The sequence below is a fragment of the Centroberyx gerrardi genome, chromosome 23 (genome assembly GCF_048128805.1).
Source record: "Centroberyx gerrardi isolate f3 chromosome 23, fCenGer3.hap1.cur.20231027, whole genome shotgun sequence".
NCBI classification, from domain to species: domain Eukaryota; kingdom Metazoa; phylum Chordata; class Actinopteri; order Beryciformes; family Berycidae; genus Centroberyx; species Centroberyx gerrardi.
The window spans coordinates 11,117,141-11,134,532 of NC_136019.1; the positions used below are offsets into that span (position 1 = coordinate 11,117,141).

General features: G+C 45.6%; 1 protein-coding gene across 1 annotated transcript; it reads left to right on the forward strand.

Moving 5' to 3' along the window:
- Window positions 1-218: 218 nt before the first annotated feature.
- polr2a (RNA polymerase II subunit A) lies at window positions 219-16,003 on the forward strand. The gene is made up of 29 exons (XM_071909451.2): window positions 219-538; window positions 1,287-1,419; window positions 1,533-1,669; window positions 1,806-1,979; window positions 2,143-2,424; window positions 2,562-2,723; window positions 2,967-3,187; window positions 3,312-3,444; window positions 3,573-3,697; window positions 4,317-4,527; window positions 4,716-4,925; window positions 5,465-5,633; window positions 5,978-6,072; window positions 6,236-6,439; window positions 6,611-6,833; window positions 7,178-7,361; window positions 7,607-7,778; window positions 7,920-8,025; window positions 8,725-8,930; window positions 9,100-9,363; window positions 9,558-9,765; window positions 9,856-9,956; window positions 10,064-10,168; window positions 10,341-10,523; window positions 10,631-10,834; window positions 10,914-11,100; window positions 11,223-11,336; window positions 11,417-11,566; window positions 11,893-16,003. Exons 1-29 carry the CDS (start codon window positions 452-454, stop codon window positions 13,041-13,043), a joined length of 5,901 nt encoding a protein of 1,966 aa, XP_071765552.1. The 5' UTR covers window positions 219-451; the 3' UTR covers window positions 13,044-16,003.
- The last annotated feature ends 1,389 nt before the right edge of the window (window positions 16,004-17,392 follow it).

Here is a 17,392-nt window from a genome sequence, read left to right on the forward strand (position 1 = left end):
GAAAATCTTTACGTACTCTGCCATTGGCTATACGTGTGATAAAATCCATTATTCATAAGGCTGTCTTGTATAGCCAATAAGCGTTTTACTATACAGATCCATGTCCCACCTCCCGAGTATCCAGTCCCTGTCTTTTTGAGTGTGTAACCCTGTAGCAGACATTCGGTCTATATAAACAAGCGTTGGACTCTTTCTCTCTCAGAAGCGCTCAGAGCGCACCACAGTGTAGATCAGGAAAAGGGAAGGGGCAGCAGGTAGTCAGAATAGTTCGGACCAAAACGAAAATAAATAGGTTCTTAGGGCAGCAAACAACAAAGGTCCTTGGGATATCGCCTTCGGAGACATTCCGGTCACCGTTGGCGGCCTGGCCAGAGCCCCGGTGACAATTTAAGGCTGTTCCTTCTCACAAAGCGGCGTGCCGAGGGAGGACGCGTCTCTTTGAATAGACAGGATGCACGGACCGCCCTCCGGCGACAGCGCATGCCCATTGCGCCTCATCAAGAGAGTGCAATTCGGCATCATCAGCCCAGATGAGCTTGTAGGTTTTCTTTTGGGGGACTGGGGTTTATTCATTCTCTGAACGTTCACACATTAGTCGTACTCTTTCATGAATAATCTTGTAGTTTAACATTGATGGCAGAGACATGGTTCTGTTTACAAAGGGAAATGCTTGCAGTTAGCCTAGCCTAGCTAGCTATGTGAAGCTGGTGGAGCTTGAGCTAACTAGCAAGGGCATGTTGCAGGAAGTTTGACAAACTTTAAGCACACTCTGTTACGAAACTGATCCAGGCTACCACATGAATTAAACCCCCTTTTAATATGGACAATGTAACATATAGACCTACAAACAAGTAAATTGTATGGCTACATTTATGCATTACGCACATAGCTTTACAGGTCTATCATTGATTTTCCTCTGAAGTTGTATTCACACACTGGTCTGTTCCCTTATTATGCAATAAATAAATCATAATAAAAGGTAACTTCAATAAAGTCAGTGATATGCATGTTTTCTTTAAATCAAGATTGTTAATTTCTATAAATTGACTATATTTGACATAAAGGCACATCACCTGGTTAAGCAAATTCCGTTTGGGTTGGTTTTCATGGTTTTATCAGTTAATGGTGATGTATTTGATTTTAGCCACATGTACACAAACTTGTTATAATTTTTATAAACTTCAAAGCTGTTTTTGGAAATTGATTTTCTGGCATTGGTGGTGGATGATGAACTGTAGGTTGGTGGAGTATTATTTCATTTGTATACATGGTGGCTGTCTCTCTAGAAACGGATGTCTGTCACAGAGGGGGGAATCAAATACCCCGAAACCACAGAAGGAGGGCGTCCTAAACTTGGTGGCCTTATGGACCCGAGACAAGGGGTCATAGAACGATCTGGAAGGTGTCAGACATGTGCAGGTACACAGTGTTATGTTAGCAGTTCCTGCTAAAATATATTATTGATCAGTTGACCACTTTGTCTCCATCCCAAGTCATTACTTATGTTATTAACAAGGCTTTTCTTCCTACAGGTAATATGACAGAATGCCCCGGCCACTTCGGGCACATAGAGCTGGCAAAGCCAGTTTTTCATGTCGGCTTCATAACAAAGATTATGAAGGTTCTTCGATGCGTCTGCTTCTTTTGCTCCAAGCTATTAGTGGATTCGGTTAGTATGTTCACCGTATTGCTTTCACCCAAACAATAAAGTATGAAAACCTGTTGATATTTTACCTTGGAAGTATGATTTCAATCGTGTTGATCGTGTTTGATGCTGAAGTTGCTCCTATTACTGTCACTTCTAGAATAATCCCAAGATCAAAGACATCCTGTGTAAATCTAAAGGCCAGCCCAGAAAGCGTCTGACACACGTGTACGAGTTGTGCAAAGGCAAAAACATCTGTGAAGGAGGGGAGGAGATGGACAACAAATTTGGAGTGGAACAGCAGGAGACTGAGGAGGACATCAGCAAGGAGAAGGTATTTGGGCGGAATGAGTAGTTTGCTGTTGTCATGGGCATTTTAGCTCTTAATATTCATGACACTGCCCCAATCCTCATCCAACACTTTAACTCTGTGTTACAATCTTTCTATCTCCTCTCTCACTTTTTCTTTCTCACTCCTCTCTCTTTGTGACTCTCAGGGCCACGGAGGTTGTGGGCGCTACCAGCCACGTATCAGACGCTCTGGCTTGGAGCTGTACGCTGAGTGGAAGCACGTTAATGAGGACTCCCAGGAGAAGAAGATCCTGCTGAGCCCTGAGCGCGTGCATGAGATATTTAAGCGCATCTCGGACGAGGAAGACGTCATCTTGGGCATGGATCCCAAGTTCGCCCGGCCCGAATGGATGATTGTGACCGTGTTGCCTGTGCCTCCCCTGGCTGTCAGGCCTGCTGTAGTTATGCAGGGCTCAGCTCGCAACCAGGTGAGGCAATGTGATCCCAGACTGAATTTTATGTTAACTTGTTAACTTGCTCTATTTTTTAAGTTGTGTAAAAATGGCATGTGTAGTTAGATGAACAGCGCCGACAAAAACAATGATCAATCGATTTTGTTTCAAAGGACGACTTGACCCACAAACTGGCTGACATTGTCAAGATCAACAACCAGCTGAGAAGAAACGAGCAGAGTGGTGCAGCGGCTCACGTCATTGCAGAGGATGTCAAGCTGCTTCAGTTTCATGTCGCCACCATGGTGGACAATGAACTTCCAGGCCTGCCCAGGGTATGCATGTATTTCATGATGCCTCCAAGAGACAATAGAATAGAAACAGAAATTTGTACTGCTCAACACACAAACCAGCGTCTGATTTGGACTTGTCAACTTAATATAATGTGATTTGAAATGTATGTCCCAGGATCACATGCTAATGTCGGTCTTAGTTTCTTTCACATTAATTTAGATATTAAACTGTTGTGCACAATGTTTTTATTGTCCTTAAATGCCAATGAATTCTTTCCTGTCCAGGCAATGCAAAAGTCTGGCCGCCCCCTCAAATCCATTAAACAGCGTCTAAAGGGGAAGGAGGGGCGAGTCCGAGGAAATCTGATGGGGAAGCGTGTGGACTTCTCCGCCCGAACTGTCATCACCCCTGACCCCAACCTGCAAATCGACCAAGTGGGCGTACCGCGATCCATCGCAGCCAATATGACCTTCCCAGAAATTGTCACACCCTTTAATATTGACAGGTATGGCAAATTACTTTCTATGGCTGACAAAGCCTCATTTAATTTGTAGCTGGTTGTCTGCAGTATACTGTAAACGTGTTTATCAGATGTGATATCATCTAATGCATTCTGGTGAACTTTCCAGATTGCAAGAGCTGGTGCGAAGAGGCAACAGCCAGTACCCAGGAGCCAAATATATCATCCGTGACAATGGAGACAGAATTGACCTGCGGTTCCACCCCAAACCAAGTGACCTTCATCTGCAGATTGGCTACAAGGCAAGATCACAGTCATGATAATTAGCTGTAGGGTCAAGGTGTATTACTAAAAATATCTTTCATTTGGATATGAATCACATACTGCATTTTTTTTGTCTGAGTGAAGTCGATATTCTTTCTCCCCATAGGTGGAAAGACATATGTGTGATGGCGACATCATCATCTTCAATCGACAGCCCACACTACATAAAATGTCCATGATGGGGCACAGGGTTCGGATCCTGCCCTGGTCCACCTTCAGACTCAACCTCAGGTACCAAAATAAGACCAGTCCTCACTAGCTGTTAGAAACTTGTTTCTTATAAATACTATAAATACTTATCTTTTAATAGAGCAATAATAATTAAGAGCGAGTTCCTTATAGTGGTTATGGGTGTGGCTATGACAAAGTAGGAACAAGGTGAAGCCAAGACCTGTTGGCATTAGGAAAGAACCCATAATCACATTAAGGAATGCCCTCAAGGGTATTATGGCTTTTATATAATGGTTCCCAACTCCCTTTGTAATGCCTGTAAGTTTTCTTCAAAGTAGTACACATACATACATACATACATAACAATAAAAAACAGGAGAAAACAAAGGAAGAGTGCTAACTAGCTCCTTTCTTATCACAAGATTTGTCATACCAACTAGTAAATTAGCAGCTAGCCATGATTTATGGGAATTGTCAGCGTAGTTAGATTATGTCTTTGATGAATCTGATTGGTTGGCTGAAAATACTGTATAATGTTGTATAATCCTGATTATCGCACAGTGTAACACTACTGTATGAACTCACATTCTGTCAAATGACGCCAGATTGGACTTTTAGAGTTATTGTATAGTTATTATATAGAGTAGCTGTAACATCCATCCTCCTCGTCTCCCTCCAGTGTGACGACCCCGTACAACGCCGACTTTGACGGGGATGAGATGAACCTCCACCTGCCGCAGTCCCTTGAGACGAAGGCAGAGATCCAGGAGTTGGCCATGGTGCCGCGTATGATTGTCACGCCCCAGTCCAACAGGCCCGTCATGGGAATTGTGCAGGACACTCTCACAGCTGTGCGCAAATTCACCAAAAGGGACGTTTTCTTAGAGAGGGTAAGGAGGTTTAAACTTGTCTGCTTGTCAGATATTTTGACGTTAAGCGCTCACAAATGTACAATGTGACTATCAAGTATTGCTGTCTTATGAAAAACGATGATTGATTCTTGATCTCAGTTCATCTAACTGTACACACACACAAACTACACGACCCCTTTCCACTCACGCTGCCCTTCCTTCCACAGGGTGAGGTGATGAACCTGCTGATGTTCCTCTCCACGTGGGACGGGAAAGTGCCTCAGCCGGCCATTCTCAAGCCTCGGCCCCTGTGGACAGGCAAGCAGATCTTCAGCCTCATCATTCCCGGACACATCAACGTCATCCGAACGCACAGCACCCACCCGGACGAGGAGGACAGCGGGCCGTACAAACACATCTCACCTGGGGACACCAAGGTGCGAAGGCCTGATCGGCATACTGCTGTCAGGCTTTAACTTAACATATAGATTGAAGAATATATCTTGATTATAGTGGAGGTGACCCGCTTCATTCATCTCCTGTTAGAATGTAATAACAGTAGCCGCTGTTGACTCTGTGGCGGCCATTTTGTGTTATAAAAATAAGGGGAAGGGAACCAGTTCTAACACAAACAGAAGACTATTCAAGCTAATGGCATCAAAGATTAAACATGCACATATAGGTTGTGGAACAGTGAACATGGCTAGACAATGTTAGCAGTTTAGTCAGTGCATTTCGAGTGGATCACTGCTGCCTGAGGAGGAGTACGTCCACTTGAAATGCGTTGCCTAAAGTGTGCATATAGTCACTTATTGTTCCACGGCCTATGTACACATTATTTATCTTTTGCGATTGTTAGCTTGAATAGTTTTGTTGCATCAGAAGCGGTTCACTCTGTCATCAAGATGAATTGTCAGCACCAGATATTACACCAATGAAAATCAAAGGTCTAATAATATCCAACTCTGTGACATAGGTCATAGTGGAGAACGGTGAGCTGATCATGGGCATCCTGTGTAAGAAGTCTCTCGGGACGTCGGCCGGCTCCCTTGTCCACATCTCCTACCTGGAGATGGGCCATGACATCACCAGACTCTTCTACTCCAACATCCAGACTGTGGTCAACAACTGGCTGCTCATTGAAGGTAAGGAATCAGTGGAAATAAGAAATGGTAACACTCAGTGGTTTTCTGTTGTGGCTACTCCACAGCTTCTGAACGGCATGCATGTAAGTGTTTTGGGTTCATATGAAGAGACTCATTCCAAAATGAGAGATCCACCATTTGAAAAAGGACACATTCTTACAAAATTATTCATAGCACAAACGTTAAACAAGTAGTGCTTTTAAAGGGTAGTAGCTTGCTTAAGTCCTTGGTTGACAAAATACTAACACTTTTACAGTCTGTATCCTCTGTATTTTAGAGATATTGAATGATTAACTTCAGCTAATTACACAAAATTATATTTACAATTGTTCCCTTTTGTCCAGGTCACTCCATCGGTATTGGTGACTCCATTGCTGATGCCAAGACGTACCTTGACATTCAGAATACCATCAAGAAAGCCAAACAGGATGTGATAGAAGTAAGAACATACTCATCGTCGCCAACAACATTCAAGATCTTTAAAGCTCACAGAATTACTAGCGTTTAGTCTTTTCAAAACAATTTTAACTGTGATTGCATTGGTAATAAAGAAAATAGAGTTAAAATTCTCCATTCACCTTTTTGATTGTGTGGTCCGCCAGGTCATTGAGAAAGCCCACAACAACGAGTTGGAGCCGACCCCTGGTAACACACTAAGACAGACCTTTGAGAACCAGGTCAACCGCATCCTGAACGACGCCCGTGACAAAACAGGATCCTCCGCTCAGAAGTCTCTGTCAGAGTACAACAACTTCAAGTCCATGGTGGTGGCTGGATCCAAGGGCTCAAAGATTAACATCTCACAGGTAAGAGATATGATTGGGATAGGGCATTCTCTTCAAGCTGACCACAGAGAGAATCCCAGCTATCCATTACCTTACATCGTTTGATTTATGATAATGTCACCATCCAGCATCAGCCCTGAAGTGATACAGGTAGAGATATAAAATTCACACCACCCATCTTCCTTCCTTCAGGTTATTGCTGTGGTGGGGCAACAGAACGTGGAGGGTAAGCGAATCCCCTTTGGCTTCAAGCACCGCACACTGCCTCACTTCATTAAGGATGACTACGGCCCTGAGAGCAGAGGCTTTGTGGAGAACTCCTACCTGGCCGGCCTGACGCCAACTGAGTTCTTCTTCCACGCCATGGGAGGCAGAGAGGGACTGATCGACACGGCTGTCAAGACTGCTGAGACTGGTAAGTCCAGGCAGCTGGGAAGGAAAAGGGTTGGAAAAAGCAGAAAGGAGGGAGTTATGTTATATTATGGAAATATATAGGGCTGTGTTTTTAGTGAGGGTTTTTTTTTTATTGGTGCTCACTTGACTCAAAGACCCAGAAGGCATTTAAGCAATTTGCCATCACACCTCCCTCAATCACGCTCATCACAAAATGTGCAAACCTGGCAGATAGCTAGCAATGAAGAGGCTCTCTCTTGAGTGTCTCCTGAGTAATGCTACTGAAAGAAGCTAAGTGGACTGTCCGCTCATGAATAAAAAAAGACAGTTGGTTTCAATGTTGGAAAATGTTTCCTCCCCCACCAGGTTACATCCAGCGTCGTCTGATCAAGTCCATGGAGTCTGTGATGGTGAAGTACGACGCCACGGTGCGAAACTCCATCAACCAGGTGGTACAGCTGCGCTACGGCGAGGACGGCCTGGCCGGGGAGGCTGTCGAGTTCCAGAACATGGCAACGCTGAAACCCTCCAACAAGGCCTTCGAAAAGAAGTGAGACACTCGTATACACACAATCACAGGCATGTAGGAGCGGAAGAATATCCATTATTTCCATTCTTCTGCTCCTACATCCCGTCAATCATACTAGTGGCATACCAAACGTGTTGGATTCTAATTCACAGTCCCTTCTTGCTGGATTGGGTCGCCCTCATGTCGTGTACATACCTGTGTAAACAATGGCTCGCTGTCCATAGTCAGTGGCTTAACTCTCTTATCCCCTTGACTAATCTGTCTAGGTTTAAGTTCGACTGCACCAACGAACGGGCGCTGAGGCGCACACTGCAGGAAGACGTGGTGAAAGATGTGATGACCAACGCCCATGTGCAGGGCACCTTGGAGAAGGAGTTTGATAAGATGAAGGACGACAGGGAGATCCTCCGGGCCATTTTCCCCACTGGGGACAGCAAGGTGTGTGGTCACATCTGCACACACACTCGCTCTTAAACAGTTTCTTGGTCTATAACACAAAAAAACGTATATAAATGTACTGGTATTAATGAAATGGCCCATCTTGTTTAACTGGGATGCAATGTTCCTCCTCCCCTACAGGTGGTGCTGCCATGCAACCTGGCCAGGATGATCTGGAATGCCCAGAAGATCTTCCGCATCAACACTCGCACCCCCACAGACCTCAATCCTCTACGAGTGGTTGAGGGTAAGTCCAAAAATAACACCTTTTTAACCAAAGACTAATTTGTCATCAGCTATTGTAAATTCCCTTACATCTAGAACTGCCTGTCGATGCATATGGCAACATGGTAACGTCGCCACTCCCACCGTTTCTCCACCATATTATTAGTCCCAGGATTTTGTGGACAAATGACTGGCTGCAGGATTATAGCTGGGAGGTGGTTGCCTGGCCTCAAGCGCTGCTTACAGCTATATAAAGCCGCCTGGCCTATTCACGCCGGTTATATAAAGAGTTGAGCGCAGAGAGAGAGAGAGGGAAGGATCACTTACAGCATCACAGTACAGTGGACCCAAATGTCCTGTGACCAGCTATCTTGCATATATTTTACTGGAATAGTGTTGAAAATGAGCCAAAAGACCTGCGTTGACATGAGGGGGAAATGGTTCTCATACCATAACAAATATAATGATAATAAAACAGAATAATAAGTAATTCTTTGGGAGAAAAGGATCAATAATATGTCTATAATAGTGTCTTCATTTTCATAAAACCTATTAAAATGGTCTTCTGTAACAGCGTGCAGTGTTCTGGATTTTGTATGGACAATATTCTAAGCATGGATAAAACTAGATCAAAAAGCCTCATTCATTTCAATACTTTGCACATTTCATTTAGATTTTGCAGTGTAAATCTTGATTGTTTGGTCTTTGTTTGGATCCCCAGGTGTTCATGATCTTAGTAAGAAGCTGGTGATTGTGAATGGTGACGACCCCCTGAGCAAGCAGGCTCAGCAGAACGCCACGCTGCTCTTCAACATCCACCTGCGCTCAACACTCTGCTCCAAACGCATGACGGAGGAGTTCCGCCTGTCCACCGAGGCCTTCGACTGGCTGCTAGGAGAGATTGAGACCAGGTTCAACCAGTCCATTGTAAGTTTTGCATATCGGTGCATGTGGTGTAAGCAATATGTGTGACGTAAGCATTGTTGTTCAAACGTTAGTGGACAGCGTGGAAAAACAAAAGTATCAAATATGATGATTGCTCAATGCTGGAGCCACATGCTTTCCATTCATCCCATGTTTCCTTCTCCGTTCCCAGACCCACCCAGGTGAGATGGTTGGGGCTCTGGCCGCTCAGTCGCTGGGAGAGCCTGCCACCCAGATGACCCTGAACACCTTCCACTACGCCGGCGTGTCGGCCAAGAACGTAACACTCGGTGTGCCGCGTCTCAAGGAGCTGATCAACATCTCCAAGAGGCCCAAGACACCCTCGCTGACTGTTTTCCTGCTGGGCCAGGCGGCACGTGATGCCGAGAGGGCCAAGGACATCCTGTGTCGACTGGAGCACACCACCCTGCGCAAGGTGAGGGCGAGGCAGGCTTCAAGTGATAGAGGACTACATAGCAGTTTAAAGAGTCAGAATTGGCTCTCACTGATTTTTGTTTAACAACCCACTATCGCTCTTTATTCCATTCCCAATACAACCAGTCATCTAAACAAAAGCATTTTACCCTAATTAGACAACGGTGACTAAAAACTAACCTTGTTTTATCCCAGGTGACAGCCAACACTGCCATCTACTACGACCCGAACCCGCAGAGCACAGTGGTGACGGAGGACCAGGAGTGGGTGAACGTCTACTATGAGATGCCCGACTTCGACGTGACGCGCATTTCACCCTGGCTGCTGCGCATCGAGCTCGACCGCAAGCACATGACCGATCGCAAGTTGACTATGGAGCAGATTGCCGAGAAGATCAACGCAGGTGGGTTGCTTACACATATACTCTTATTCAGCGCTTTGACAAAAACTATGTACTTTTCCCTAATGTCGGCATTGTTCCCCTTCCCCACAGGTTTTGGAGATGATCTAAACTGTATCTTCAATGACGACAATGCTGAGAAGCTGGTTCTGCGAATCAGGATCATGAACAGCGATGAGAACAAGTTCCAAGAGGTGAGCAACAGCATTATCATAATATTTAACAGCAACAATAATATAATCAAACACTACTACAACAGTACAAGAGGTAACTTTCACTTTTTTAAATTTTCTTTGTCTAGGACGAGGAGGTGGTGGACAAAATGGATGATGATGTCTTCCTGAGGTGCATCGAGTCCAACATGCTGACAGACATGACATTACAAGGCATTGAGCAGATCAGCAAGGTAATAGAGCGAACACACACTGAGTCAGTTAAACCGCAATAATATAATATTTGCCTGCAGTACTTGCCCTACACGGATGATCACTAATCTCCTACAAATTCATAACCAATAATAATGGACACCTATCCATGATTATAAGTCAATGGTCAAACTCTTCTCCCCTCTCCTCTAGGTGTACATGCACTTGCCCCAGACTGACAATAAGAAGAAGATCATCATCACAGAGGATGGTGAGTTCAAGGCCTTGCAGGAGTGGATCCTTGAGACAGACGGAGTGGGCCTCATGAGGGTCCTCAGCGAGAAGGACGTCGACCCTGTCAGGACCACCTCCAACGACATTGTGGAGATCTTCACGGTACACAATGCACACATGCTCTCACACTAAAAGGTTTGAATCATGGTGGTGTTCCCTTGAGTGTTTTTTGTTCCCACCTCATTCTAGCTGCTCTCTCCTTCATGTAGGTGCTGGGGATTGAGGCTGTACGTAAGGCTCTGGAGCGGGAGTTGTACCACGTCATCTCCTTTGACGGTTCCTACGTCAACTACCGTCACTTGGCTCTGCTTTGTGACACCATGACATGCCGCGGTCACTTGATGGCCATCACACGTCACGGCATCAACCGGCAAGACACGGGACCCCTGATGAAGTGCTCCTTCGAGGAGACGGTGAGAGGATAATCAGTTATAGAACATCTTCAGTAGTCAGTGAAGGGAGCTTCTAATAACTTTGCCTTCCCTCCTCCAGGTGGATGTGTTGATGGAGGCGTCGTCCCACGGTGAAAATGACCCCATGAAGGGCGTGTCGGAGAACATCATGCTTGGCCAGCTTGCCCCAGCCGGGACCGGGTGCTTCGACCTTCTGCTGGATGCCGAGAAGTGTAAATACGGCATGGAGATCCCTACCAACATACCTGGCATCAGCGTGGCCGGACGTAAGTGGGGAAATAATTGTCGCACACAATGGAAAATGTACTTCCTCCATGACGTGGTGTAGTATTTGTCACTGGCAGTGTAGTAGAATCAGTAGACTCAACTCTATTCATCCTGTTTGCAGCCACTGGAATGTTCTTTGGCACGGCACCGAGCCCCATGAGCGGCATGTCCCCCGCCATGACCCCATGGAACACCGGAGCTACCCCAGCGTACGGCGCATGGTCCCCCAGTGTTGGTGAGTACACACCCAGCTTCCTATGGCTCCTCTTCTTCTATTGGGTTTCTTTCGCTGACTCTTGGTATTTTCTCCTCCAGGAAGCGGCATGACCCCCGGGGCGGCAGGTTTCTCGCCCAGCGCAGCGTCTGACGCAAGCGGCTTCTCTCCAGGCTACTCCCCGGCCTGGTCCCCCACTCCTGGGTCTCCAGGGTCTCCGGGCCCGGCCAGCCCCTACATCCCCTCTCCAGGTTAGACACTGTGTAAAAATGTCTCTCATGGTTCCATTTAGGGATGGGACGATATGCTTCTCTCACGATACGATTCGATACGCAATATGGGGTTTACAATTCGATACAACCACGCTGCGATGTAATAAAAATTCAGTGACGACAAAGTATGACTGTGCAGAATTATGTTTATTTCTGAGCTGCAAATCTTTCTAGCAACGGTATTGGCTTGCTAGAATGTAAATTTGGATTGAGAGCTTGTGATGGGTAAACAATCTCGTTTGTGATTACTACAGCAGAATAAAATGTAGCTAATAACGCTTTTCTAACGTTTTTCTACTTTCCAGGTGGAGCCATGTCCCCCAACTACTCGCCCACCTCCCCAGCCTACGAGCCCCGTTCCCCCGGGGGCTACACCCCCCAGAGCCCGGGCTACTCCCCGACGTCGCCCTCCTACTCCCCTACCTCTCCCTCTTACTCCCCCACCAGCCCCAACTACAGCCCAACCTCCCCCTCCTACTCTCCCACCTCGCCCAGCTACTCCCCGACCTCCCCCTCCTACTCGCCCACGTCCCCGTCCTACTCCCCCACCTCTCCATCCTACTCCCCGACTTCCCCCTCTTACTCCCCGACTTCCCCCTCTTACTCCCCCACCTCGCCCAGCTACAGCCCCACGTCGCCGAGCTACAGCCCGACATCGCCTAGCTACTCTCCCACCTCCCCCTCCTACTCTCCCACCTCCCCCTCTTACTCTCCCACCTCTCCATCCTATTCCCCCACCTCCCCGTCCTACTCCCCTACATCCCCCTCCTACTCGCCGACCAGCCCGAGCTACAGCCCCACTTCGCCCAACTACACCCCCACCTCGCCCAGCTACTCCCCTACCTCCCCCTCCTACTCTCCCACATCGCCCTCCTACTCCCCCACCTCGCCCAACTACACCCCCACCAGCCCCAACTACTCCCCCACCTCTCCCTCTTACTCCCCTACCTCTCCATCCTACTCCCCCTCCAGTCCCCGTTACACCCCGCAGTCGCCCACCTACACCCCCAGCTCGCCATCCTACAGCCCCAGCTCCCCCTCCTACTCCCCCACCTCTCCCAAATACACCCCCACCTCGCCATCTTACAGCCCGAGCTCCCCGGAGTACACCCCCACCTCCCCCAAGTATTCGCCCACCTCCCCAAAGTACTCCCCGACGTCGCCGAAGTACTCGCCCACCTCTCCAACCTACTCCCCGACGACGCCCAAATACAGCCCCACTTCTCCCACCTACTCGCCCACCTCCCCCACCTACACCCCTACCAGCCCCAAATACTCCCCTACCTCCCCGACTTACTCCCCAACCTCGCCCAAGTACTCGCCCACCTCCCCTACCTACTCGCCAACTAGTCCTAAAGGCTCCACTTACAGCCCGACCTCGCCGGGATACAGCCCCACTTCGCCCACCTACAGCCCGGCCATCAGTCCCGACGACAGCGACGAGGAGAACAACTGATGCGCTACGAAGACGGGGAGGCAGCTGAGGAGAGGCCCCTACTGCCCCAAAAAACACCCCCCTCACCTCATGGTGGACAACCGAAGGATAGCACCTTGAACCAGCTGGAGGCGGTGGTGCTTCTAGTCGCAGCTAAGCAAAGCCACAGGGGTTCCAATTATGAATTTTTATTTCAAGGAAACCCCTACTTTTGGGGCCTCTGTTTACCCCAGTCTTGACCATCTTAGGGAGCGGGCCCCCCCCCCCACACACACACAAAAAAAATATTTACTACTATTGTATGTGATAGACTTGAACTGTTTAGCCAGAAGGAAAAAAAGGCTGCCTTTTGAAATTTACAATAGTTTGTTTTTAATTTTCACACGGGGTGTTGAAGCAGAATTGCAAAGAGTAAAACCTGAGAGGAACGAAAAGGAGAGGAAGATGTGGTGAACACTCAAGGGGAGAAAATGTCCCTTTTTACCCTATATTTCACTGCATCCAGTCTCTCTCTCACTCTGAATTTCAGTGTTGGATGTACAGCTGTTTTGGGAAGCTTACGTATTGCCAAAAGCCTTTGAAAAGCTACAAGTGGATTGTATTTGTCACCTAAAGCATAAGCTTACAAGAAAATCAGAGGCGGGGTTTAGACTATCTTTATTGCATATTTTACTTGAGGTGTATCTTGTAGACATTTTGCTGTTTTTGTAAAAGTACAGTCGCTGCCAATTTTGGGAGTGTTTTGTGGAGGATCGAAGATGGAGCTTAGGTTTTTGATATATCAAAATGATTGGGTCAGAATTGACACGAAATGAAGAGTGTTCATAGTTGATTATTTCTCTACAACTTGGTGTTTGCCCAATAAAACTGTGGCAGCGGAAGGTTAACAGCTGTGTCTCTCACAGCGCAACAGTGATGCACTACAGTGGAAAAGGAGGGTTGAGATGTTTATAGAAATCCAAGATGGAGAGAGAGAAACTGGCGTGCAGGGAAAAGAAATCCCCATGCTGATGTTTTTGTTACCACTCTGAACATCCTTTCTACATACCCATATCCACCCATCGCCCTCCCCTCTTCTCCCCTCGCACCCCAAAGACAAACCTGAAAGATGTCATGAAACACCCACCAGCATCCTTTTGTCCTTTACCATTTGGAGACTTGTGCAACAAAAGCAAAAAATCACTTTTCCAGATAATATTCTTCCCTTGACACTGGGAATTTAAAGATTTATATGAAAAAAGTATACTGTCAGAATGATAATTCTGTCTTTAATTTTGATTCTAGGAGGAAATGGGGCATATAGGTGGATGAGGGATACTAGTTTGGCGTTGCTGCTTTTGTCATTGTTTGCATGAGTAGCACATGTTAATACATTTTAATCAAGCTTTAGGTTGAAATCTCTGAATCCCTCCCACTCTTAATAATCCTCGTCCCATTTCTGATAGCTGATGTGTACATGAGTTTTCACTTTATTTGGACTCACTATTCAGTTTATTTAAGAAAAAAGAGAAAGTTAACTACTATTCTGTGTGAATACGAATAGAGGAAAATTAAGAATTTAAATTTTTTGCTTTTCTCTTTGTTTGCTTTTGGTGACTTTGTAAACCTGTTTGCAGGAGACTCATGTTCAGATACTGTGGATGAAGGGGCTGGGGACGGAGGGGAGTACATTCATTTTTGCTCCGCACCTCAATTTGCCCCCATTCTTCTCCCCAACAGTCCTAGTTTTGCCATGATGGCTCTCTTTAAAGCAAGATTGACCGCTATGTTCACCAACAGTTGTACAAAAATGTTGCATGCCGTCATTCTTGAAGCTTCACACTGTAAATGTGTTGCCAGGTTGTGACTTTTCTTCAGTTAAGGTAGAAAGGGCAAAGGTTCAGCGCTCAGTTAGGTGTTTTTCAGTTGCGTTCTTGGGACACCAGAGGGCAACATTTGTCCTCCTGTTGGCCAGTTTAGCCTTTCTTCAAGACGCAGTGGAACAGTTTCATCTTTTTTTTTTCTTTTTTTTTTCTTTTTTAAAGAGATTGTCCAAAGAAACAGCACTTTTGGCCTCTCTATAATAAAACCCCTACCCACTACATTAGTGTGAACTTTTTTGAATATGACAGATTTCATTATTTTCAAGGTGCTTTCACAGTTGACTAGGCCTAGTTTGATTGTTTTAGGGAACAGTGTCTGTATGCCTAAATCACAATGGAACTTTTTCCACCCTTCCCCTCCTTGTTCCATTCGATCAGTGAAACAGGTCTTGACACAAGTCCTGAATTTATTGGACTAGCTGGGTCTCCTCCCTCTCCCCTCTTCATCCACAAGTGATCCTGATCGTTTCTGAAATCAGTGTTTGTTCTTTTTTTCTACCAGTGTATGTACCTGTGATTGGGGGAAATCTATGGGGTGGGGAGGGGGGAAGGGGTGAAGTACTGGAGCTCACTGGGAGTCCTCAGGAGGTGAAACTTTCATCTTATAACAGATTACAACCAGGAATTTGGGTTACGGTCTGAAAATGTTTTGATGGAATTTGTCAACCAAATATTTCCTGCAAAATAGTCTTGAATTGAAGGGACTGCATCTTCTGGCCTTTGAGATATGCACAGGTTTGGTCATTGCACTTGAGTAAATATTGTGGTGGACCTCGAGGCTTTCCATAAGCCCAAGACATTGTGAATTTGTCCACTGTCCTCGCATCCAATCCTATTGTCTTAACTGTGCCGTCCAGTCAGTTCAGGATATCGGGACTCCCAGTTGAATGAATGTCTGAACGTGTGTGTATGTGTGTGCGCATTTTGAGTTTGAATGTGCGTCAAAAGGGCGAGACAGGGTTTCGAGTTGGAGAAGACTTTACAACATGTCTGGGGAAACGAAGGTTTAAATTAAAGAATAAAATTGCCACTGTATAGAAATCAATCCAATATCTCATTCTCTGTATCTTTGTTCTGTTTGTTTTTTGACTTGAAAAAATGAATAAAAGTTTTACTACATGTCTGTCTTTGTAATCGATGTCACTCAACAGCTGTTATCTTAATATACTGTATGAAATATATTGCTTTCATTTAAAGTGTGCACCAGAAATTTGGGACACTAGTGGCAACAACTGACACCTTTAAAGGGTGATCCCTGTTTTTATTTTTCATGTGATATTCAGATGAGTGGCCAAAGAATTTAGAACTACAATATTTGGTAATTGCCACACAAGCACCATCAAAATACAGCCACACAAAACGAACTAATGCTACACATTTAGAGGCAATTAGAGTCTCCAGCGTGTTTCACATTTAGGGCAAATTCATCCTGATTTAGCAGATGACCTGTTGATTTAAGACGATTTGACGAATGGCCAAACATGCCTTGGCTGCCACTATGACTTCCATTCAATTAGCATTAGTGGTGGTTATAGTTTGCTCTTTGTGTGGTTCTTAGACCACTCTTACACCAACAACCATGTCAACAAAATAAAATAAAATAAAATTGAGGCCCAGCTGGCGGGCGTCGTCCACAGGTGTATTGTTGAAGCAATCACGTGCCTGTGAATGCACAAACATAAACAAACCCAAACCAGACTGACGTTTGTCAACCACATGAAAAAGTCAGGGAGAAAGAGGCATTAATTTGCCAAGATATTTCACAAGAATGTGCTGGTCAACATGCCTCAGTCGTACCTCCAGACTGGAGCCATTCTTGAGGCAGAATCTGACCATGTTGGGCTGGTTGGTGCAGACAGCCTGGATGAATGAAGAACATGTCTTCACTATTCATCTTTTTCTTTTCTTAGATACAGTCATTAGATTAGATTGTACTGTATTGTGTTCTATTGTATATATTTTTTCATTTCTGCGTAGTTAGACAGTATAGTTGAGAGTGACAGAAAAGATAAGAGAGAGAATGTGCATGACATGCGACAGGTCATGAGCCTGATTCACACTCACGGTATCATGAGTAATGGTATATGCAGCTTAGTCTGCAGAGTGCTGTCATTATCTGTTGTTCTCTAACAGCTAAGAAGGTTCAACAGTAAAACCTTCTTTAGTTAAATGTCTGACATTTCAGCTGACCCATCAACCAATCATGTATCGTAAAAATCTGCAACGAGGCAAATGTTCAATTTATTTTTCACAATGGTTGGAATTTTCTCATTGATACATGCAGTTGGGCAACTGAAAGCATTTTCACAGCAAACTGGATTGCACAAGGTGTTTTGGAATGCAAGTACATGTATGTTTCATATTTTGCATGAGCTAAATTCACTCAATCATACATTTCACCCATCTCAACATCCATGATCCCCAATTCCAAACTCTGCAACTTCTGAGAGTTATAAACTTACCACATGTAGTGCGGTTCTGCCATCAGCATCAGCAAAGTTAAAGCTG

Excerpts from the sequence above, each read along its gene's own strand:
- polr2a (XM_071909451.2), top strand. The coding sequence starts at position 452 with ATGCACGGACCGCCCTCCGGCGACAGCGCATGCCCATTGCGCCTCATC. Across the intron at positions 1,670-1,805 it reads CCAAGCTATTAGTGGATTCG|AATAATCCCAAGATCAAAGA; the intron begins GTTAGTATGTTC and ends TGTCACTTCTAG. Across the intron at positions 10,524-10,630 it reads ACATTGTGGAGATCTTCACG|GTGCTGGGGATTGAGGCTGT; the intron begins GTACACAATGCA and ends TCCTTCATGTAG.